The sequence below is a fragment of the Osmerus mordax genome, chromosome 12, assembly GCF_038355195.1.
Source record: "Osmerus mordax isolate fOsmMor3 chromosome 12, fOsmMor3.pri, whole genome shotgun sequence".
Classification (NCBI taxonomy): Eukaryota; Metazoa; Chordata; class Actinopteri; order Osmeriformes; family Osmeridae; genus Osmerus; species Osmerus mordax.
The window spans coordinates 8,933,432-8,956,604 of record NC_090061.1 but is presented as its reverse complement, the minus strand read 5'-3'; the positions used below and the strand labels follow the sequence as shown (position 1 = coordinate 8,956,604).

The following is a 23,173-nucleotide window of genomic DNA, read 5'->3' as shown; positions in this document are numbered from 1 at the left end:
ATTTCTATAACTGAGTAAGTAAGTAAGTAAGCTGAACACGTAAGCTAGCTAGTCTTCTTCTTTCTTTTTTTTTAGGGGGGGGATTTGTCATAGAATATCATATACTTCTAGACTTCCAGTTAGGTCTGGCAACACTGTCTACACCGCTATTGTGTGCAAGCTCTTGCACGCGCATGTGAACATAATATATCTTTAGTCTGTTGTCTCCCGGGGTTGGCAGCTAACACTTGGGCATTGTCTGTCTGTCTCGTGGGGATTGGACAGATACCTCTGTAGGTGCTGCAACACTGTTATCAGCAGCCATGGCCACTTAGAACAGAAACCAAGGGCAGGCTTCCAGCTTGATAAGGTAATTGTCAAGCTGGGTCGGGCGAATTCAGGGGATAAGTCGCTTACCTGAATCAATGGAATACCTGCTGGCCCTGGAGACTAGCTAACCTCCCTGGATCACAGCTAGATTGGAGAGGGAGAAGTTGCACACACACACACACACAGTGGAACTGATGAATATTGAATGTCTAATCCTTACTCTTGCTTTGCCTTTCTTCCTGTAAGGAGCTGAAGAGAAACCAAATGTCACAGTACAGAATAAAACAATTATCCCCAGATTGTTTGTATATTTACTTACTAAAAAGCTTTTATTCAATTGTGATGTAGTCTAATTGTCTGTCTCTCCCTCTGTTTGTTTTCCAGTACACTGTCTGGAACTTTCTGCCAAAGAATCTGTTTGAGCAGTTCAGAAGAATAGCTAACTTCTACTTCCTCATCATCTTCCTGGTGCAGGTGAGTGCAGATGGGCTGTATATTTGTGGCTTGTGTGTGGGCTTCAAATGTGTCTGTGCCTATTTAAGGCAGGTGTAAAACTGTGTGTGTGTTTCCCTGCCGTGTGTGTGTGTCTGTCTTTCCTACCCATCAGTGGAAACAGTGCGTGGGCCTAGGAAAAGAGGGCTGGCTAACATGCTGGGTGACATGTTTATCCCTCAGCTCAACACTCGGCCCAGCGTCTTGTCTCCTCTATCAGCTCCCCCCATCTGGCCTGGCAGTGATGGAGAGGGAGCTGGAGAGGGACGCCTTGTCTTCTCTCTCTCTCTCTCTCTCTCTCTCTCTCTCCTCTCTCTCCTCTCTCTCTCTCTCTCTCTCTCTGTAGCTCTCTCTCCTTCGGAAGGAGATGGAAACAGAGGGCTCTCCAGCCGTAACCTAAACTCCGGGCCCACACACACAGGCTCTGCTGTGTAAACAGGAGTGGTGTACTCAGGGAGATGGGGGGGGGGGGTGGGGGGATGGAGATTGAGATGGCATTCAGAGAGGATGAGCTCACAGCGGGGCTGCAGTTGACAGAGCGGTCCCCTCTGAGCCGACACTGGCGCCGGCAGGTTCGTCTCGTCCAGAGCCTCTCGTCCTCCTCTCGTCCTCCTCTCGTCCACCTCTCGTCCACCTCTCGTCCTCCTCTCGTCCTCATCTCGTCCTCATCTCGTCCACCTCTCGTCCTCATCTCGTCCACCTCTCGTCCACCTCTCGTCCTCATCTCGTCCACCTCTCGTCCACCTCTCGTCCACCTCTCGTCCACCTCTCGTCCTCATCTCGTCCACCTCTCGTCCTCATCTCGTCCACCTCTCGTCCACCTCTCGTCCACCTCTCGTCCTCATCTCGTCCACCTCTCGTCCACCTCTCGTCCACCTCTCGTCCACCTCTCGTCCACCTCTCGTCCTCCTCTCGTCCACCTCTCGTCCTCCTCTCGCCTCGCCACCTGGCCACGATCTCTTGTTGGTTTGTTTGTCCGCAGCCTCTGTTTTTTTACTGTTGACTCTCCACCGGTTTGTTGTCGTATGATTCGTGCAGTTCTCCTGTGTGGGACTGCTAAGCGGCACTATTAGCATACGATGACAGAGCAGGCAAAACTTTCAGGTGTGTGTGTGTGTGTGTGTGTATTCAACAGTGAGTGCGATTGCAAATGCTCCTGATTTGTTAACTTGAGTGTGTGTGTCTCACCATGTTTACCCCAGCCAGGCATGTGGCTGGCGTCGTTCCACTAATCCACCCTCTCTAGAGGGGCTCCTCCTCCCAGCCCTCCACTTCTCCCCCACGCACTCACTATGATATCACACGGAGAGCTGGGGAACACACCCGCACGCACCCACACACACACATACACACACACACACACTGCACACCCCACACAAACACACGTATCACACGGCCAGAAATAAACCCTTTTCAGATTCCCCAGGGGCTTCAAGCAAAGGCACCATCAGAACCCAAACTCCTGCAACCCGCTGCCCCCTCCCCCTCATCCTCTCTCTCCCTTCCTCCCCTCCTCGCTCTCCCTCTCTGCAGCTCTGCACTGCTGACGTCAGCAAGTAGGAAGCCCTCTGTTCTTCTGGGATCCACAAATAGACACTGGCCGATAAAAAAGCACCAGGCGCCTATAAATAGCCCTGCGTGCCTTTGCCTGGTTCTGATCGAATGGGAGCGGATCAGAGGCTAGATGGAGAGGAGGTAGAGAGAGGGTGGGAGGGAAGGGGGGGGGTGGAAGTGAGAGAAAGAGGGACGATAATGATGATCATGATCACCGGGGGGAGGGGGATGAGGATGAGAGAAGTTGAGGGGGAGAGAGGGAGGTGCAGAGAGGAGAGGGCCGGGGATGAGAGGAATGTTGAGGGAAGGAGAGCGAGAAAGAGAGATAGGATGAGGTTAGAGAGAGAAAGAGAGAGCGAGAGCAAGAGAGAGAGGAGGGCTGGGGATGAGAGGAATGTTGAGGGAGGGAGACTAAGAGAGACAGATGGGATGATAAGGTTAGAGAGAGACGGGCTGACATGGTTAGAGAGAGAGAGAGAGGGAGGGCTGAGGATGGGAGGGCTGAGGATGGGAGGGCTGAGGATGGGAGGGCTGAGGATGGGAGGGCTGAGGATGGGAGGGCTGAGGATGGGAGGGCTGAGGATGGGAGGGCTGAGGATGGGAGGGCTGAGGATGGGAGGGCTGAGGATTGGAGGGCTGAGGATGGGAGGGCTGAGGATGGGAGGGCTGATGATGGGAGGGCTGAGGATGGGAGGGCTGAGGATGGGAGGGCTGAGGATGGGAGGGCTGAGGATGGGAGGGCTGAGGATTGGAGGGCTGAGGATGGGAGGGCTGAGGATAGGAGGGCTGATGATGGGAGGGCTGAGGATGGGAGGGCTGAGGATGGGAGGGCTGAGGATGGGAGGGCTGAGGATGGGAGGGCCCCCCTGCGCTGGCCTGAGAGCGTCATGAGGGACCCTGTCACCGTCTGGGGCTCAGCCTGACACACTTCCCTGCTCTGATGTGGGCTAGAGCGGGCCTGGGCAACATCTGCTCTGGAGCAGGGGGGGTTCTGATCTAAATATGGCGAAAGATGGGAAAGGGCTTGCTAGTCAGGTGGTTTCGCGGGCTTGTAGCGCTGTGACTAATGGATGAGCCTAGAGTGAGATGGTGAGTAGTTTGTGATGTAGCTGAGCAGAGCCGGCCCCATCGAGCTAATGCTAGGGGAAACACCAGGGTGATGCTGTGTGTGTGTGTGTGTGTGTGTTCATGTACGCGTGTGTGTGTTCATGTACATGGATGTGTGTGCTTGATTTAGAGGCAGGCGATGGCTGAGTGTCCACTGTGTAATGGGGGTGGTCAGTGTGTATGGTCCAAGTCTCTGGCCCAGGGACACACTGTCCTCAGCCACTCTCTTAATATCTCTCATCTGTCTGGCCCGGCCCAGCCCCGCTGCCTCCATATGGGATTGTATCAATTTATTAAATAGAAAAATGATGTGCTCTCGTCCGCCCAGCATCCATCACCTCCCGGCCCAGCCCGCTCAGCACCCCTACCCTGCTGCTGCTGCTGCTGCTGCTGCTGCATGGACCAGCTCCCCTGCAGGGCAGGGCTGGGCTGGGCTGAGTGGGGATATAGAGATGCGCTAGTCAGTAGCAGTTTGTGGTTGCGGCTGGAGCCTGCTGAGGGAACAGGGCTGAGTACACAGACTGGAACACAGGCAGAGTCTGTCCACCCGGGCCCCGTGGCCCCACACTCTCTGCTCCCCTCACCTCCAGCTCTGCTCACAGGGGCTGGGGAGGTATCCTAATCCTAGAGAAACACTCTTCTGTCTCTGTCTGTCTCTCCCTCACTCACTCTCTTCCTCACTCTCTCGCTCCCTCACTTTCTTTCCCTCCCTCCCTCCCTCCCTCCCTCCCTCTCTCTCGCTCCTTCTCCCTTATTTTGCATTCCTCCTGAAGGTCGGATGTGCACCAGGCCGTCTCCGACTTCTAATTGATTTATCTCCCAGTTAATTGTAATCACACCAAAGCTCAGATGCTTCGTGGTGCGTTCCCTGAAAAAGTGTGTGTTCTAGTGTGTGTGTGTGCATGTGTGAATGTGTATATGTGTGCGACAGAGAGAGAGAGAGAGAGAGCGAGAGCCCTGGTTTGTGCATGCAGGCTCTGTGTGCTGGTCTCATTCCCAGTCAGAGCACAGGTGAGGAAAGCACCAGGGAGGGTTTCGCTCCTGCTCCCGCCTCCTCTGATGTCTATCTGACAGCTTGTCCTGCTCCCTGCTGGAATGCCAACCAGCCGGCCTGCGTGCCCGCGGAGACGTGCGTGCCCGTGCACGCGCACACAGCGGAGTGCATGTCATTACTTGCCGTCATTGTTTGCTCTCAGCGGGAACTTGGTTGTTGAGACCCTGCGTGCTACAGGATCAGGAGTCGGGCAGCTCATTCTGCCTTGCGAGGGCTTTTGAGGTTACACTGGCACACACACACACACACATGGGTTGTGTGTTATGAGGGATATTTGTGCAGGACTTTTGGCTCTGAGTGCTGGTCAAGTGGTGCTCCTGAGCTGGTGAAGGATTATCATGCCCTTGTGTTCCCTCTGTCTCTCTCTGGTGAGCTGTACCAGAGGCCCACCTCCTCCACCACCCCCCACCCCCCTGAATCCCCCGCCAGCAGATTAAGCAGTCAGCCTGCTGGCCTCATGTTCAGGTAGCCTGTGATCCCTTCCTGGTCAAGGCTGCACACATCCCCTCCTGTTCATGGCACCAACCTGGAGTTTTGGGAAGATGCCACACACGCATACGCTCTCTGGTTATGGCAGACAGCTCGGCTTTCTGAGCTGTTGTTGCCACGCTATCCCTCCTCCCCCCTCCCTTACTGGATGAGTGTGTTGTAACTTGCCAAATGTTGTTAGACTCGATTTCCCATGTCAAGTTATTCTGGTCTCCGAAATGGCGTCAACAAACGCCCTTTCTTTGCAGTGTTCCGTAAAGCAATGAGGTGTAGCCTGCATGGTAAGGTTGTAAAAGGTTGAAAACTGTGTTGAAGGTGACACGGAGACCCAGTTCATCTTCCTCTGCTCTCCCCCCAGGTGATAGTGGACACCCCCACCAGCCCAGTCACCAGTGGCCTACCCTTGTTTTTCGTGATCACAGTAACCGCCATCAAACAGGTGAGGTTCTGCTTCACCTCGCACACTGACCGATTCGCTTACTTCCTCCCATTTTATCCTCACTTCTTCAAACATTAACCACAAGTCCCTGTCGTAAAACAGCAAATAAATAAATAAATAACCGAAAGCTTTCGTATGAAATATTACCAATGCATTATGGATGTTTCCTCCTTTGCCAAGGTTCAGGTCTAAAGTGCCGTGGTTGGATCAGAGAGAGAGCGAGCGAGGGCAACAGAGTTGTCAGGGAATGGGACCAAATGGTCTCTGGGTGTGGAAGCAGAGGGATGAGAGGCGTCTCCCCGCTCCTCCCCTCTCCTCAGCAGCCCCTGTCCCAGCCTCAGATGCATTGTTTTAGGATTGGCTTTTCAGCGGTGGCCTGCTGCTAGGGCTTTTGAATGAGCACAATGGAGGGGTGGACTTCCTTCCAGATTTATATGGGACACAGGGAGAGCAGGCCGGGCCGGCGCTGCTGCCACTGCTGCCCTCAGCCAGACTTTGAAGTGGGACACTGGGGAGGGAGGGAGGGAGGGAGGGAGGGAGGGAGGGAGGGAGAGAGGGAGAGAGGGAGAGAGGGAGAGAGGGAGGGAGAGAGGGAGAGAGGGAGAGAGGGAGAGAGGGAGAGAGGGAGAGAGGGAGAGAGGGAGAGAGGGAGAGAGGGAGAGAGGGAGGGTGCTGTACAGCCAGAGAGATGAGGTGTGCTGCTCCTCCCCTCTTTGCTCCACCCCTTATTCAAGCCCTGAAATGGCACTCATCTTTTTTTCCTCTCCCCCTCTCTCTCTCTCTCTGTCTCTCTCTCTCTCTCTCTCCATCCACTCACCCTCCTTTTCCTCCCCTGCTCGCCCCTAACTTCCTCTGTCCTTCCCATCCACTCTTTGGCTCCCAAATTCCTGTTGGCTCCGGCTTTGGGTTTGCTGTCCGCTGTCGTTGACCCTACCCTCCCCCCCCTCCATCTCTCAGGGCTACGAGGACTGGCTGCGGCACAAGGCGGACAACGAGGTGAACAAGTACCTGGTGACTGTGCTGGAGGATGGCCTCAGAACACGCAAGGAGAGCGAGAAGATCAAGGTGCACCTCAGCCCCCTCCTCCAGACGTCTGCCATGACACACACTGACGCTGGGAACGTGTGTGTGTGTGTGTGTGTGTGTAGCGTGTTTGTGTCTGTAGCGTGTGTGTTTGCTTGTGCTTGTCTGAGAGATGTGGGTGCCGAGTGTTAGTAGATTATCCTAAATGAATTGCGTTGTGTGTGTTTAACTTCCTGGCGCCCCTTCCTTCCTGTGTCATCCAGTTTAGACGAGCACTAATCCCGTGTCCTTCCCCTCGCCCCCCCAGGTAGGAGACGTGGTGGAGGTGGAGGAGGACGAGACCTTCCCCTGTGACCTCATCCTGCTCCAGTCCAGCAGGGATGACGACACGTGCTTCGTCACCACCGCCAGCCTGGACGGGGAGTCCAACCACAAGGTAGACACAGAGCAGACGCTGGAGTCATCCAGGGACGCCCCCGCTGGGGCATCCTCATCCCCGCTGGGTTTGACCTCCCTCCCTCCCTAACAACCACTTCCTCTACTCCTGCGCCGCCACAACTCGTGTGTCTGCTGTGTGAACGGTTTGCGTGCATGTGTCTTGCTGTGTGGACGTCTTATTCTGCGGGTGTTTTCACAGTGTGCATGCTAATGTCTTTCTTTTTCCCCTGCGCGCGCGTGCGCCTGTCTCTAAGAGTGTGTGTGGGTGATTTGCGCGAGCTTCCTAGACGACTACCTGACCCACATCAGTCAGCACTTCCTCTATGTCTGTCTCCCCTCTCAGACACACTACACGGTACCCGACACGGAGAAGGAGCTGGACTTGCTCAGCGCCACCATCGAGTGCGAGCAGCCCCAGCCTGACCTCTACAAGTAGGCCCCTTCTCCTCGCCTCCGCCCAGGAGCCTCACTCACAGAGCATGTGCCGGCGGGGATGTGTCAAGTGTTAGCATGAACAAACTGACAACTCCAAATGTCGAGTCACCCTCTTTTGCCGACAGTGTGATTATACAGCGTGAAGCTCTCGGCAGGGGCGTTAACATGGCCGCCTCAGCACGGCGCTGACATATTGTGACTGCTGTTTGTAAAGCCATATTGGGTGGTGAGACTCTCCAGGAAATGAAGGGAAAGTTCGTTCAGGCGGCGGGGGGGGGGGGGGGGGGGGGGGGGGGGGGGGTTCGACCAGAGCAGTGGAGGGAGGCCTGACGTTCCTCCTGCAGCCTCTCTCAGCAGTGCTAGCCACGGGCGCCCCCTATGGCCAAGAAGCTGTCATTACACCTGGCCCACGCGTCACCATTGGAACCGGAGACGTGCTAAGGAAGAGAGGAGCCAGATGCTCTCTTTTCAGAGTCAATAAAGCAGGGTGGTTTGCCAGCTTGGCGTGCCGCTGGCTAACCACCAGTGATTATCCCCGCTGGTAATTGGTGCAGTCCACTCAGTAAGGTCCTGGTGATGAGCAGATGGTGATGCGATCACTCTCCGTTTGACACAAGTTCACTACTGAATACTGATACGGCCATTACTGCTGTGTCACTGTGTCTTCAGAAGCAGACTGTTAAACTGGAAGATAGTATATTAAACAAAGCCCAACACATCAGGGTTGTCCTGGTATACTTAGCATGCAACTGCTATTGGGTGGGTTCATGTGCTCCTATAACTCCTATAACTGTGTGTGTTTGTATAGGTTTGTTGGGCGTATGCACATCTACAGGAACAACCAGGAACCTGCTGTTAGGTAAACATCCCCATTATTATGTCCTTGTATTGTGTTCTCACTCACACACACACAGACACACACACACCTCAACTCTTCCAAAAAAAGAACGAAAAGCAGTCAGTGGTTTAAGCACTTTGGTATTGTCCCTGAGCATTAGCATCAAATCATTATTTCATTGATCCATAACTCTGGAGCTGTGTTAAAGTAAGGGCAGGCTGGCACAGTCTCAGGCAGCCCTTTGAATGCGCTCTCCGGAGCGTTTGTCACTGACCGCTCTGTAATGGTCTTAGAAAGAGATGCAGCCGTGTCCTTCTCAAGAACATTGGGAGCAGAGTAAAAGCCCCGGCTCCAGCCAGCTATCGCTAGCAGCCCTTTCAGACCCTCTGCCAGGCCCGGGCCTGTGCCAGCGTTCCAGCGGGAGCAGGGAGGGACACACAGATGGTGTAGGAAGCTAATGTGGTTTATATACGTGTGTGTGTGTGCGTGTATTGCAGGTCTCTAGGCCCAGAAAACCTGCTTTTGAAAGGCGCTACCCTGAAGAACACTCTGAAGATCTATGGTAAGTGGGACTGAACTCATTAGTCTCTCTTGGGCCTGTAGTGTGTTGAGGCTTTACTGTGGGAGTCAACGTGAGAGGGGCCGTGTCGCTAACCCCCCTCCCCCTGCTGCAGGTGTGGCAGTGTACACAGGCATGGAGACCAAGATGGCGCTCAACTACCAGGGCAAGTCCCAGAAGCGCTCGGCAGTGGAGAAGTAAGCAGGGGGGCGGGGGCAGGGTCAAAGAGAGTTTAAAACTCACATTTGCAAGAGACCCCATTTACATAACCACAATAGGATCAAGCGAAAGAGATCCGATCTGTAATACGATTAGCCTTTCGAGCGGTTAGCCGTGCTAGTTCAACCTACTAGTCGAGGCTAGCCTGCCTCAGCAAGGCTCACACAGTCCTGCACACACGTCCACCCTCCAGGTCTATCAACGCCTTCCTGCTGGTGTACCTGACCATCCTGGTGAGCAAGGCCCTGGTGTGCACCACACTGAAGTACGTGTGGCAGAGCAAGCAGGGCCAGGACGAGCCCTGGTACAACCACAAGACCCAGCGGGAGAAGGACACCAACCTGGTGAGGGCACTGGGGCACAAGCATGAGCACAGACGCTGACTTCGCACCCTATGGGATCAGCTCTGTGACCGGTGATGTCATAACTGGTGACCTCACACACGAGTCAAATCTGGCTCCTATGTTTGTACTTTTTGGAAGATATCTTTGTGTCGCTCCTCTCTTTCAGTACCTTAAGATGTTCACGGACTTCCTGTCCTTCATGGTGCTGTTCAACTTCATCATTCCCGTGTCCATGTACGTTACCGTGGAGATGCAGAAGTTCCTGGGCTCCTTCTTCATCTCCTGGGACAAAGACTTCTACGACCCGGAGATCCAGGAGGGGGCGCTGGTCAACACCTCCGACCTCAACGAGGAGCTGGGACAGGTGGGGGGGGGGGGGGGCTGCAAAATAACTGATCTGACTTGACTGTATGGGTTTAAGGAGTGGTTGAGACCCTTGCTTACACCTGTCCAACAGTTTCAGATCAGGTGGTACCTCCCACTTCCGCATGTGTGTTTGTCATGCGTTTGGCGGCGCCCTGCTTGTTACTCAGTAGTTTAAGTCCCTCAATCCAAATTACAAATCAGTCATCTGGCCCAGGTTCTGAAGTCGAAGTGGTCTTAATTGGACTTCATTGGCTGTGTCTCCCTGACTCCTTCTGTTTTTACTGCACCTACAATTCAAACAGAGCGTCGGTCCATCTGACACGCTTGGGCTGCCAGATGATTACTTAAATTAAAGTTGATGCTTCGTTAAACTGGAGTGTAATTCTGTCAGGGATTAATTGCCCATTCTTATTGTTTGCGCCTGTTAATTGGCAGAGGTCTTTTTTATGGAGTCTGATGCCGTTTCTCCCGGCACCCTTCAGGTGGAGTACGTATTCACAGACAAGACGGGTACGCTGACCCAGAACAACATGGAGTTCATCGAGTGCTGCATCGACGGCTTCCAGTACAAATACCGCGATGCGGACACCGAGCTGGACGGCTTCTGCGTCACAGATGGACCCGTGAACAAGCTGCAGCAGAAGGCCGGCAGGGTGGGTGTCCTTCTGTCCCTCCCTCTCTCTCTCCCTCCTTCTCTCCCTCTCTCCCTGTCTGTCCTTCTGTCCCTCTCTCTCTCTCTCTCTCTCTCCCTGTCTGTCTGTCCTTCTGTCCCTCTCTCTCTCCCTGTCTGTCTGTCCTTCTGTCCCTCTCTCTATCCCTGTCTGTCTGTCCCTCTCTCCCTCTCTCTCTCCCTGTTTGTCTGTCCTTCTGTCCCTCTCTCTCTCCCTGTCTGCCTGTCCTTCTGTCCCTCCCTCCCTCTCTTCCTCCATCTGTCCACCTGCCCCCCACCCTCCCCTCGTCTCCACTCCCTTCACGCCATCCAGCATATGGCCCACACAAGCCTGGTGGTCTCCAGGGCCCCCCTGGGCCATTCAGAGAGCACACACGTGTTCACCCCCATCAAGTTAACACGCGTGCACTCTCACCTGACAGCTCTCAGCATGAGCCCCTCAGGGCGCCCTCCCACCACCAGCGGCCGCATGGCGCTCCCGCTCGTCTGAGACGCACCCGTCTGCCCTCTCTGCCCCACAGCAAAGGGTTTTTACAAGCCGGACGAAATTCCCTCTCAGCTTGGGACCGAGCCGCTAAGGTGGCGTCATTAACCCTTGGCCTACCGTGTGGCGTCTTTTCAGGAGAAGGAGGAGCTGTTCCTGCGGGCGCTGTGCCTGTGTCACACGGTGCAGGTGAAGGAGCCGACCGCCCAGAGAGGGGGCCAGAGCCAGCTAGACCGGGTGATGGGCCACGTGGACGGGCTGGGGCTGGGCTTGGGGCCGGGGCTGGATGGACACGGGGGCCAACCAGAGGAGGAGGAGCCGAGAGGTTTCATCGCTTCCTCACCAGACGAGGTGGCGCTGGTCAAGGGAGCCATGAAGTAAGAGACCTAAGAAATTAAGGAATCCAACCTTCCCCCCCCCCCCCCCCCCGTCCGTCCGTCATGAAATCTACCAGGGAAATGGATGTGAAAGAACGTCTGTGACGAGCGTGCCGTGTGTTTCTCTCTCCCTCTGCAGGTACGGCTTCACCTTCCTGGGTCTGGAGAGCAAGAACATGAAGATACTCAACAGGAACAACGACGTGGAAGTGTGAGTCGGCAGTTTTCTCACACCAGACATGTTTGCTGTTTGTTTTCCCCCCCGAGGTGGTCGTCTATTTGTGTTGACGTGGTCCTCTGGTTTCCCTCTGAAGGTACGAGCTGCTTCACGTGCTGAACTTTGACCCCGTGAGAAGGCGGATGAGTGTGATCGTTCGATCGAAATCAGGTGCGCCTGGAATCACTCTCGTTTCACTGCCTTGACCCGTGTTTACTGGTGACGCCCCCCCAGCCCTGACCTGTGTGTGTGCGTGTGTGTGCTTAGGTGACACGTTGCTCTTCTGTAAGGGCGCCGACTCCTCCATCTTCCCGCGGGTGAAGCAGGAGGAGGTGGAGAGGATCCGCATGCACGTAGAGCGCAACGCCACGGTGAGCCCCACTCACGCACAGTCAGTCTTCAGTCAGAGCCAATCCTATTGTTGTCTTATGTCGGGGTGCCCGTGTGTCTGTGTGTGTGTGTGCTCTCAGGAGGGCTACAGGACCCTGTGCGTGGCCTACAAGAAGCTGGGAGTGGAGGAGTACGCCCAGGCAGACGCAGGGCTCAGGGAAGCCAGGCTGGCCCTGCAAGACCGAGAGGAGAAGCTCATGGCCATCTACAACCAGGTGGAGACGGGCATGAGTCTCATAGGAGCCACCGCCGTGGAGGACAGGTGTGTGTGTGTGTGAGCCTGTCATCTCCCATTCAGACTCGTTCCTCCCCCTCCACCTCCGTTACGCCGATTTGCTGTTCTACACCTGCCTCTCCCTAACCCCCCCTCACCCCCAGGCTGCAGGAGGAGGCAGCAGAGACCATGGAGGCGCTGCAGGGGGCGGGCATGAAGGTGTGGGTGCTGACGGGGGACAAGATGGAGACGGCCAAGTCCACGTGCTACGCCTGCCGCCTGTTCCAGCGGGGCACGGAGCTGCTGGAGCTGACGGTGCGCACCCTGGAGGACGGGGGGAGGAAGCGCGGGGAGCGCCTCCACGAGCTGCTCATGGACTACCACAAGAGGGCGGTGAAGGACGCCCCTCCGGTCAAGGCCGGGGTCACCAGGTCAGCACTGGACGACGGACAAACATGGATCATAACTGAGCTTGAGCTTGAGTTGTGTTTTTTTAGGTGTTCAATTCATGTCTGGGGACCAGGGCTTGGGTTTGTCAGGGTGTGTTTAGGCGTGCTATGAACTGTAAGCTAGCGTGTGTGCGTGTGTCTGACCCCAGGAGCTGGTCGTCGGCCTCTCAGGACTACGGCTTCATCATCGACGGGGCCACCCTCTCCCTGGTGTTCAACGCCTCTCCAGAGTCCATCTCCAGCAGCTACAAGAGCCTGTTCCTGCAGATCTGCCAGAACTGCACCGCGGTGCTCTGCTGCCGCATGGCGCCCCTGCAGAAGGCCCAGGTAGCCCCGCCCCCAGGGAAAAGGTCTCTCTCGCGGGCTCTTTCCTGTCAGGTCGACAAGAGTTGCTCATTCCACTCCTCCCTCTCTCCTCCCTCTCTCCTCTCCAGATAGTGAAGCTGGTGAAGAATTCCAAAGGCAACCCCATCACCCTGTCCATAGGGGACGGGGCCAACGACGTCAGCATGATCCTGGAAGCACACGTCGGCATCGGTAGGACGCGCGCCGCTAGCCGTTAGCCGCTAACCAGGCTCCAGGCACACATGTAGCATGTTGTCGCTGAGCCATGTGTCCCCCGCCCCCCCCCCCCCCCCCAGGCATAAAGGGTAAAGAGGGCCGCCAGGCCGTCAGGAACAGCGACTACGCCATCCCCAAACTCAAGCACCTGAAGAAGCTCCTGCTGGCTCACGGGCACCTGTACTACGTCCGCATCGCCCACCTGGTGCAATACTTCTTCTACAAGGTAGGCGCCATGCAGTCTCCATATCTCTTGTGTTGTCTTTTTAAAGCCACTATAGTGTTGGTTTGAATGGGGAAGGCTAGTCATCCTAAAGTCAGATATTCAGTGTTCTTGATTTCTATGAAGCTCTATGCCCAAGTTCATGTGATCTTAGACACCAAAGCCTTTAATGAGGATACTAACCACCATCTCTGTCTGTCTCTCCCTCTCTCTCCCCCCATCTCTCATCTCTCTTTCCCTCTGTGTCCCATATTCCCTCGCTCCCTCTCCTCTTTTGCTGTGTAGAACCTCTGCTTCATCTTACCTCAGTTCTTGTACCAGTTCTTCTGTGGATATTCCCAGCAAGTGAGTACTCACCCCCCCCCCCCCCCCCGGTTCAAAGATGCTCTGAACATGAAGGGTCCAGAGTATCGTGCTGAACCGTGGAGACCTCCTCCACCAGCACCTCCCTTCTGACTGCCCCCTCCCACCCCCCAACCCTATCCTGGAGTGGCTGACGTGATATACATATGCGTTTCCACAGAGGAACCCTCCGAAACATGAAGAGCACAGACGCATGCATGAAGAGGCACAGACTCACACAGCGCAGCATCTCCACCTTTCTCCATACAGAGTCTGTGTCCTGATGGTTTATTCAGTGGTTTGCCATCTCCCACAGGGCTTTGACTCATTGCACAGTAGCACTATATGATGATGCACTCTGTTCTAAAAGTAGCCTAAAGTCTAAAAGTAGCCTCTCATTCTCAGTCCCAGCTCATACAGGCCTGTCTGTGCGTGTGTATATAATATACGCACACAGTTTGTGTGTGTGTGTGTGTGTGTGTGTGTATATCCTTGATACAAATCAAGGATATGTGTGTCTGTGCATGGAGCCAGAGAGAAACAGTGGTACACACTGACACAGAGTTGTACTGCTGTGCCTCAAGTCTCTGAGTGAGTGAGTGAGTGGGTGGGTGCATGTGTTTGTAAGAACATCATCCTCTCCATTATATTAATCCCTGGGTGCCACCCCTTACCTTACCTGCCTCCCCCCCCCCCCCATCCTCTCCTACCCCCCCCTCTCCTTCCTCCTCCTCCCCCCAGCCCCTGTACGACGCAGCCTATCTGACGATGTACAACATCTGCTTCACCTCTATGCCCATCCTGGCCTACAGCCTGTTGGAGCAGCACATCTGCATGGAGGTCCTGCTGGACAATGCCACCCTCTACAGGTAGGACAAGGGAACTACGGTTTCAGTGCTCTGAAATCCACTGCGTTTGTGTTTGCTTGACTCGTCTCTCCCCTCCTGTCCTGGCCTTCCTCCTCCTCCAAAGGGAGATAGCGAAGAATGCCAATTTGCGTTGGTGCCCCTTCCTGTACTGGACCTTGCTGGGGGTCTTTCAGGGCGTCCTGTTCTTCTTCGGGGTCCGCTATCTGTTCAGTAACCCTGCCCTCCAGGATAACGGCCAGGTTAGTCCTCCTGATATCCAGAGAAGCCCCTCCACCACCACGGGTTCACCCGGGTATACTGCAGGCGTCAGCAAATGCGGTGCTGTAAATAGCCCCTCGTTTGTCTCGTTTACCTCCAGGTGTTTGGGAATTGGTCATACGGGACAATAGTGTTCACCGTCCTCGTCTTCACCGTCACACTCAAGGTGCGGCACTTTGTTTTCATTTCGCTCTACATTTTGATTTATATTTTTTATTATTAAATTAGAAGAAAAAAAACAACAAAAAACGTCTATTCTTCATCCGTTGTCCCGTGTTCCCCCAGCTGGCTCTGGACACCAGACACTGGACCTGGATCAACCACTTTGTCATCTGGGGCTCCCTGGCCTTCTATGTGTTCTTCAGCTTCTTCTGGGGAGGCATCATATGGTGAGGAACATAGCCTCCTCACTGGCCAGACACCTCTCCCTGCTCTACCTTGGTATTCCAATGTGGAAGGTTAAGTTATTTTAGTTCATGAATGATTTAGGTGTCCAGCTCAATGCTCTTGACAGAGAGCAGAATTCCTGGTAGTGAGTCGTTCCCCCGTCTGTCCTCTCCTCTCCTCCAGGCCCTTCTTGCAGCAGCAGCGTCTGTACTTTGTGTTTGCCAACATGCTGAGCTCGGTGTCGGCTTGGCTGGTCATCATCCTGCTCATCCTGCTCAGCCTGCTGCCGGACATCCTGCTGGTGGTGCTGCGCAAGCCCCGTGGACCCCACTCACGACAGGTACACACACACACACACACACCAAGCCCCGTGGACCCCACTCACGACAGGTACACACACACACACACCAAGCCCCGTGGACCCCACTCACGACAGGTACACACACACACACACACACTAAGCCCCGTGGACCCCACTCACGACAGGTACACACACACACACACACACACACACCAAGCCCCGTGGACCCCACTCACGACAGGTACACACACACACACACACACACACTAAGCCCCGTGGACCCCACTCACGACAGGTACACACACACACACACACACACACCAAGCCCCGTGGACCCCACTCACGACAGGTACACACACACCAAGCCCCGTGGACCCCACTCACGACAGGTACACACACACACACACCAAGCCCCGTGGACCCCACTCACGACAGGTACACACACACACACACCAAGCCCCGTGGACCCCACTCACGACAGGTACACACACACACACACACACACACACACACCAAGCCCCGTGGACCCCACTCACGACAGGTACACACACACACACACCAAGCCCCGTGGACCCCACTCACGACAGGTACACACACACACACACACACACACTAAGCCCCGTGGACCCCACTCACGACAGGTACACACACACACACCAAGCCCCGTGGACCCCACTCACGACAGGTACACACACACACACACCAAGCCCCGTGGACCCCACTCACGACAGGTACACACACCAAAATACATGTGCAAATGCACACACTGTCACGCACACACCTTAGCATTGCCACGCACATTACTCTGTCATACCCAGACATCATCCAAATATTTCATGTTTTTTTTTTTTTTTCAGTTATGATGTTCACTTGCAGGATCACTTCTTGTGGGTCATTTTGTTATGGAGATACACAGATTCCAGCATTTCCATTTAAAATGTGTATCATAGTCTCCACTGGATGGAGTTGGCTCTTGTCCATGACCAGTGATGTTTCTGTCTTGCTGATGGTTTGGTTGTGGTTAACAGAGCCCACTCATCTAACAAAGATCACCAGAGCCAGCCGTTGTCTGTTGCTGATCTCGAGAAAATGTGAAACATTTTTTGATTTTGTCCAAACACTCTGCCTGCATAGAGGTGTTCAGTCATTTGGCTGTTCATGTCATCACTAGAATTATCAGGCAGGATAGTCCCAGTCCTTTTGTGGAACTATGAGTTTCTTCCTGAAAACATGATTGGTTGGTTACTGTAGCACCGGCCTACCTGCACCAGGGAGCTGCCAATCCAAAATAACCTCAATTAAAGCCCCTCCCTGCTTTTCTTTACTCGCTAACCTGCAGTCTTTCTGCTTCCTTCCTCTGTTCTGAATGTTCTTACTACTGTTACCCCTGCTGCTCTCACTCTCCCCTCTGTCTCACCCTGCGTTTGTATCTCTCTGGTCTCTCTCTCCTGCTTGGCCCGTCAGATGAAGCATCGCCTTCCTTCCTCGGGGACGTCTACTATCTTCATGCTGTCGCAGACCGCCAGCACTCACAGCTTCTCCTGGAGTGACTGAGGTCTCTCCGCCTTGCTCTCTTACCTCTCCTGGCCCTGGGTTGCCATGTTTTTCTCCTACATGTCTTGCTTACCCCCCCTACCTTGTGTCACCTTCCCCTTCCGTTCCCCTCCTCATCCCCCTTGTTGTGACTGTGGTGCCTCCCTGGTTATTGCGAAGGTTAGGCTTGTTTCCTATTGCCATGGGTGTTCCATACTGTACTTGCAAGGGTCACAGTGACTCTAGAATCGTCTCTTTCCCCTGTCGAAACGTGTTTGGTCGTTCACCCCAGATAGCTAGCCCCAGTCAGCTTGTATGGTAGCTATCCCCAGATAACTAGTCAGGTAGCTAGCCCCAGAAAGCTAGTCAGCTAGCCACGATCATTGTCCTCCAGCTGCCTGTGCTATTGTGCCTGCTGTCTCTGCATGATGCCCATTCAGGTGAATGCAGTGCACAAACACGTGAGGGTTTGACCTGCATGCGTGCTCAGACTCCTGCCAACAGCCCTGCCTCAGGACCCACCACAGCTGCAACGGCTCCACTGCAGACAATTGTGTGTGTGTGTGTCAGTGTGGATTTCATCAGTGAAAATCGTGACGAGAAGTATTAGTCACACATTTTTCCACAACCTTTCTCTGTAAGGATCAAACTTACGCAGGTTGTAAGCTAATGTTTTTCGTCAACATTTTCATTAATGAAATTAGCTCTGGTGTGTGTGTGTCTTCTCCAAAATGCTTTGTCCACTGTAAGTTTGTGTGTTTGCTGAAATGTGAGTGTGTGTGTACGTATTGTGTGTGTATGTGTGTGTACTAGCATGGAGGTGTCATTAGTGTCTCTTGCCTCACCCTTCCAGAAGAAGCCGGTAGAATCGAGCGCAGGGGACCCCCAGGTTCCCCCATCTTCAGCCAGGCCCCTGCTCATGAGAACCTTTTCAGATGAGTCCAATACTGTGCTATGAACAGGTACCAGACTCACCTTCACCCCGCCCCAGAGACCACATAAGCCAATCAAAGACCTGCCCCCTTTAATCCAGCAGCCTATATTTTCAGGGTCAACGACCCACTGCTCCACCTAACTTTAACAACAATCTAACAAGACGCCCCAAATCCTGCTCCCTAGCCTCCTGCTCCCTAGCCTCCTGCTCCCTAGCCTCCTGCTCCCTAGCCTCCTGCTCCCTAGCCTCCTCCACAGACGGTGTGTTGCTCTTTTGTCCAGGAACCCGGTATAGCCTTTCAGCTACCTGCGTAATCCCAGATTTCCTGTAGGAGGCGCACTTTCCTGCAGTGTACCGAACTCCAATTGGTTGGCTGAAAAGGGTCTTCGTCATCACAGCCTCTTGGTTTTGTGCTTTTATGACCTAAAAAAAAATACATATTACACAATCCCACGCAATAATTTCACTTTTTGTTATCATCTACCAATCTCTCCATGAAAATGATTTTGGTGGAGCGCAGACTGAGCGGTAGGGATTATGCTTGTGTGCTCGAAGGGTCAAGCCAGAGAAAGATGAATGCTCTTCTCAGCCTGCCATTGGATGCCCTCTTAATCGGCCCCTCGCATGAGCTCTGTACTGTTGTTGCCGTTCGGCAACTTTCAATCGTTTGACAATGGTCCATCCCAGTTGTGTTGGGGATTTATCTGTCATCAGGTGCAGTGGGTTTGTGTGTGTGTGTGTTGGTGTATTTGGGGTGCTTACCTGGACTGCTCAACTGACTATATCCTCCTCCCCGTGGGGCTGGTGGTCACGACTGGTTTTCCGTGTTACCTGGGTGCACGTTTGAACCTGCGTCAGCTGTCGGCCTGTTTTTGTTGTTGTTGTAATGCTCGGTACACGTCAAGCTTAGCTCACCGCATGCTGCGCCCAGCCCTAACCTGATGTGGAATGCTGCTGGCTCTCCACTGGGTCCTAATTCCTGCTGTTCTGTGGGACCGAGGGTGTCTGGGTGGCTGTTTGTGTAACACCAGATCCAGGTTTAGACCTTTGGCTCTGCACTGCACCACTGTTTAACCTCATGTTTTATTCTCCCTAGCTGTCAGAGGACTCCCTCATAAAGACCTCCAGGTAAAGCTCACCTGTCTCTCTCAGCGCCGCCTCCTCCTTTTCCCCCTTCATCAGATCACCAGTCTTAAAAACCTGGGTGGCAAATTACAGCTGTAGTTTGCAGGACACCTGGGGCTGATTTCTGATGATCTCTAAGCAGGGAAGATGGGTCTAATCGGTTCTGCCTGTTTGGGTTGGTGGCCAATCACGCTTTGATTCCTGGGGTGTTCCTTGACGTCTTAGCTGCCACCGCTCTGATCACCTCCAAGTTATTGGCACAGGGCCGAGGGGTAGTCACAAGGTAAGAAACGTGGAGGGGCTGATACAGTGTGTGTGTGTGTGTGTGTCTCCTCCCCAGATCGCTGCTGTCACACCGCTGTCCTACAAGCACTTAAAGGAGGGGGAGTAAATGGGCAGGAAAGACGACCGACCCTCATCCTTCCTCTTTCAGGACTTGAAGCCAGTGGATCTTTGCTGCCCGCCGTCCTGTCTGATCACAAGGGATGAGGCAAAAAACAAAAAAAAAGCAGAAAAGGATCTAAAAAGAAGAGAAGCTCAGAGCAACCTAGAGAGGGACTCTGGGCTGAGTACAGCGCTGGGTTTAAGCTGCTGGTTCCGTCCCCCTCCTCTCCTGTTCCCTTACTACGTCGTCCCCCTCCTCTCCTGTTCCCTTACTACGTCGTCGTCCCCTCTCCTGTTCCCTTACTACGTCGTCCCCCTCCTCTCCTGTTCCCTTACTACGTCGTCGTCCCCTCTCCCTCGCATGCCTGCAGTGCAGAACACTGCACCACTGGCCCACGCAGAATCCCCACCTCGCTTTTTCTTTCTTTTTGTCTTCTTTTTGATCCCGTTCTTTACATTGACTCTTCAGATTACGGGCATGAATTTCTCCTGTTCCTTCTTTTACTTCCTTCCTCCTTTCGGGCCCTCTTTGGTTGTTTTGATATACTATCTTACAGATTGAAATGAATGCATCCACGGCTGCCTTGTGAGGGGCTTCGGGCTGCGTGTGTTCCAGCAGGCAGTCAGTCGCACCTCCACTGTCCCCAAGAATGATTCATCTGCATGAACCAAGGCTCCACAAAGGCCACATTCCACTGATGTTGCTGTCGTCGTCATTATATGTTCATTTTTCTGCAAGGTTTGTTAAAAAAAAAAAGAAGAAAAAGTTGCGACAACATGATGATTTTTTACATTTGATTTTTATCAATGATTCCGCTGTCCCGAGGTCCAAATTGAAATGAGTTCCTCGTTACATGTTATGTGATTCCAACCCAGTCCAGCAAAGAGATCGTGTTAGCTAGCACGCTGAAGTTACTGATAGAACGAGTTCAGGATATATTTGCAATGTAACACAAGTGAGTACAATACTGAGGTAGGCCAGTGTGGAGAACACTCACCCCCTCATCTCTCCAAAAACGGTATGTTTGTTTGCGTGTGACTATGAGTATCCTATGCCTGTGTGTGACAGAGTTGAAAGAAATCCGGGCAGTGGGCCAGTGTTCCAGACGACCTTTCTACCTTCTCATGTGGTCCAGTAAACGTGACCTGAAATCGTTTAATCTCAGTGATCATATAAGAGACCCCTATTGGAGTTAGAAAATTAGTATATATCTATATATATATATATAGATATATGTTCTGTCTAGAGTTTAAATAACTTTCCTTAAAGCCAAAAGCCAAGGAATGGGGAGATGCAAAATGTCACGTCCAACTTGAAGCATCTGAACTGTAGGTGACGAACAAGGTGTGTTTGTGTTTTAAGTTTCAGAGTTTGTCGTTCGTGTGCCTAGCAGCACAGTTGTACTCACAAATGCACACATGCACTAAAAGCCTAAATGAGGTATCTTTGTCCCATTACAGGTTAGTTAGCCACATTGCTTGTCCAAGATGGGCTGCAGTGTGAGAGCAAAGGTCCACACTGCAGAACCATCTTTGTTTCTGATCACCATAGTTACCACTGTGAGGCTCCCCCCCCCCCCCGGCCTCCTGCTGGCTGGGTGGGGCTTGGGTTAGCCTTCTCTGTCATGTCCTTAGAGTTATTGCTTAATACATTCCATTTTACATACCACGGTTTGCATCACTTTTAGAAACTATCCAGAACGATTCTTTTTTCTTTTTTTTTCTTCTTCTTTGCAAGTGTAAAATCTATTTGACATATTTATTGTTACGTGTAATTTTACTCACAAATGTTCTATTTTTTATTACATAAATCTTTTTTATCGCCGAGAATGGATCAGCTTTTGCCAGTTCCTTTTGCCTGTGTTGTGTATCAGACAGATGGGTGCCTGTGCCAACTCATCTGACAGTTGTCTCCCAGACACACACCCATCCCTGCTCCCCTCCACATCACACTCTCCCATGGTGGGCAAACTAACAACGCCCCCCAAGCCAAATGTTATAGAGATTTAACATGTTTTCTCTAACCCACCATCTCCCTTCGTTAGGAGAGAAAATACTCTATTTTTCTTCACTCACGAGGTCCAGATTAGTTTGACAGTGGTGAGTAAACATCAGCTTTGTGATGTTTCTTTTCCAAACCCAGAAGGCAGGGCAGATACCTGTTTGGGTGTGAGTGGCAGGTGGGTGGCAGCTCATGTCAGGGGGTGTGTCCTAGGTCAGGGAGCAGGTGAGGCGTGTGTGGGGGGGAGGCGCTTCCTGCAATGTTGAAAAAATAAACATAAACAAACCTTTAAAACATCAGAGATGCTATTTTCAAAGCTTATATCAAAAAATATTGGATTATCATGTTTTGCCTGACTAAAAATGAAAAGAAATGATTGTATTTTTAATGCAACCTTTTTCCAGCCACCTGTTTTGTAAGAAAATTTGAAACATCCATAAAAAGCGCAAGAGGCTCTATGATTGTGGAGACTGTCTGGATGATGGGGCTCAACGCTGGGGTGCGGGTGCTGCCTGGAAGTGGAGGCTGGCACAAGCAGGCACCTCACCTCACCCCCCCTGCAGCCCCCTACCCACAGTCTCCAGCCTCAGAACTCTGAAACCTCAGATCTGAATGTACCTCTCTTTAAGACCAGTATGTTCAAACGCTGATAATTTTCTGGAATAAAACTGAATAATGTTTTGAAGAAAAAAAAAAAACTTTTTGTGTTTTGCTTTGATCTTATATTCTATTGTGTGTTGTGCTGTTGTGGCAACCATGTTAGTGTCACGTGTTCAACTCCCAGGCCACCTGTGCTCGCAGGCATGTTGTGTGTGTGTGTGTGTGTGCTGCGTATGCTTGGCCGTGCTAAGCAGATGCTGTGCAGTAATGAGGTGGATGAGAAGCTTAACAGGATGAACTGCGTGACTGGGTCTCCATGAGTTCAGACCTGCCACTTCCTTCCGCACCGCCATTCAAGACGCCACACTGTGGCACCACACACACACAGCAGCCACTGGGATTGACTGTGTGTGCGTGCGAGCAACGCTGTAACTTGCTCTGCGTGTGTGCATGTGGGTCTTTCTTTAAATGTGTGTATGCAAGTAACTAAGTGACGTACTGTGTATGTGTGTCCCTCTAAGTGACTTACTGTGTGTCTGATCTTGATTCATAATGTCTGCTGTGTCCTCTTCCTCTCGTGTGTGTGTGTGTGTGTGTGTGTGTGTGTGCTCTGTCCAGAGCAGAAGCAGGTTGACTTCTGGGGGTGGAGGAGATGAGTGAGCCTCTCTATCATTATGTACACAATGACACCCGTTCATTTTCTCTGCTCTCTGTGTGTGTGTTTGTGTGTGCAGTTTGCATGGGCAGAACAATGTGTTGGCTTCGTGGAGAAGAGAAGACAATTCTACAATAGATCCACTGTGTTTGTGTTTGTGTAGAGTCTGCGGAAGAGTTTAACAGCAGTGTCAGATAACCCAGCACTGCTGTAAGCTGTATGTCAGCCAGCTCTGCAGCCTCTGCCCACATCCTGCCCCAGGAATAGAGTGACCACTAAGAACAGACGGAGCCGAAAGGAGGAGGAGCCTGAAGTGAGAGAGGAGGAAAAGTTGGGAGGGGAGTTGGCAGCGTGTCAGCAGCCTGTGCCTCACACAGCGCAGAGCTGACGCACAGAAGCCCGGACGGAGAGAGGGGGAGCGAAACAGAGAGGGGGGTGAGCGTAGAGCCGAGGGAGACGGAGAGAGACGTCCACACGGAGAGGGTACTGTTTGTTTAGAAGGGGTCTTCATTAAGGCACTGCAGTTTATAAC

At 52.9% G+C, this 23,173-nt stretch overlaps 1 protein-coding gene across 6 annotated transcripts in view; it reads left to right on the top strand.

Moving 5' to 3' along the window:
• Window positions 1–19,632, top strand: part of atp11c (ATPase phospholipid transporting 11C) — a 34,346-nt gene extending 14,714 nt beyond the window's left edge. For 2 of the 6 annotated variants that reach the window (XM_067247270.1, XM_067247268.1), the window contains exons 3-31: window positions 694–783; window positions 5,364–5,444; window positions 6,402–6,509; window positions 6,775–6,903; window positions 7,249–7,337; window positions 8,149–8,199; window positions 8,676–8,740; window positions 8,853–8,934; window positions 9,150–9,300; window positions 9,467–9,664; window positions 10,149–10,319; window positions 10,959–11,197; window positions 11,337–11,408; window positions 11,512–11,585; window positions 11,682–11,785; window positions 11,885–12,066; window positions 12,183–12,449; window positions 12,617–12,794; window positions 12,902–13,004; window positions 13,109–13,254; window positions 13,537–13,596; window positions 14,335–14,462; window positions 14,566–14,701; window positions 14,821–14,886; window positions 15,006–15,109; window positions 15,291–15,447; window positions 17,795–17,903; window positions 18,972–19,003; window positions 19,341–19,632. In XM_067247270.1, the coding sequence (XP_067103371.1) occupies window positions 694–783; window positions 5,364–5,444; window positions 6,402–6,509; window positions 6,775–6,903; window positions 7,249–7,337; window positions 8,149–8,199; window positions 8,676–8,740; window positions 8,853–8,934; window positions 9,150–9,300; window positions 9,467–9,664; window positions 10,149–10,319; window positions 10,959–11,197; window positions 11,337–11,408; window positions 11,512–11,585; window positions 11,682–11,785; window positions 11,885–12,066; window positions 12,183–12,449; window positions 12,617–12,794; window positions 12,902–13,004; window positions 13,109–13,254; window positions 13,537–13,596; window positions 14,335–14,462; window positions 14,566–14,701; window positions 14,821–14,886; window positions 15,006–15,109; window positions 15,291–15,447; window positions 17,795–17,899 (3,336 nt within the window). In that variant the 3' untranslated portion in view covers window positions 17,900–17,903; window positions 18,972–19,003; window positions 19,341–19,632. The remainder of the gene's footprint in view (window positions 1–693; window positions 784–5,363; window positions 5,445–6,401; window positions 6,510–6,774; window positions 6,904–7,248; window positions 7,338–8,148; window positions 8,200–8,675; window positions 8,741–8,852; window positions 8,935–9,149; window positions 9,301–9,466; window positions 9,665–10,148; window positions 10,320–10,958; window positions 11,198–11,336; window positions 11,409–11,511; window positions 11,586–11,681; window positions 11,786–11,884; window positions 12,067–12,182; window positions 12,450–12,616; window positions 12,795–12,901; window positions 13,005–13,108; window positions 13,255–13,536; window positions 13,597–14,334; window positions 14,463–14,565; window positions 14,702–14,820; window positions 14,887–15,005; window positions 15,110–15,290; window positions 15,448–17,794; window positions 17,904–18,971; window positions 19,004–19,340) is intronic. The other 4 variants (XM_067247271.1, XM_067247272.1, XM_067247269.1 and 1 more) reach the window with 4 other exon arrangements.
• The last annotated feature ends 3,541 nt before the right edge of the window (window positions 19,633–23,173 follow it).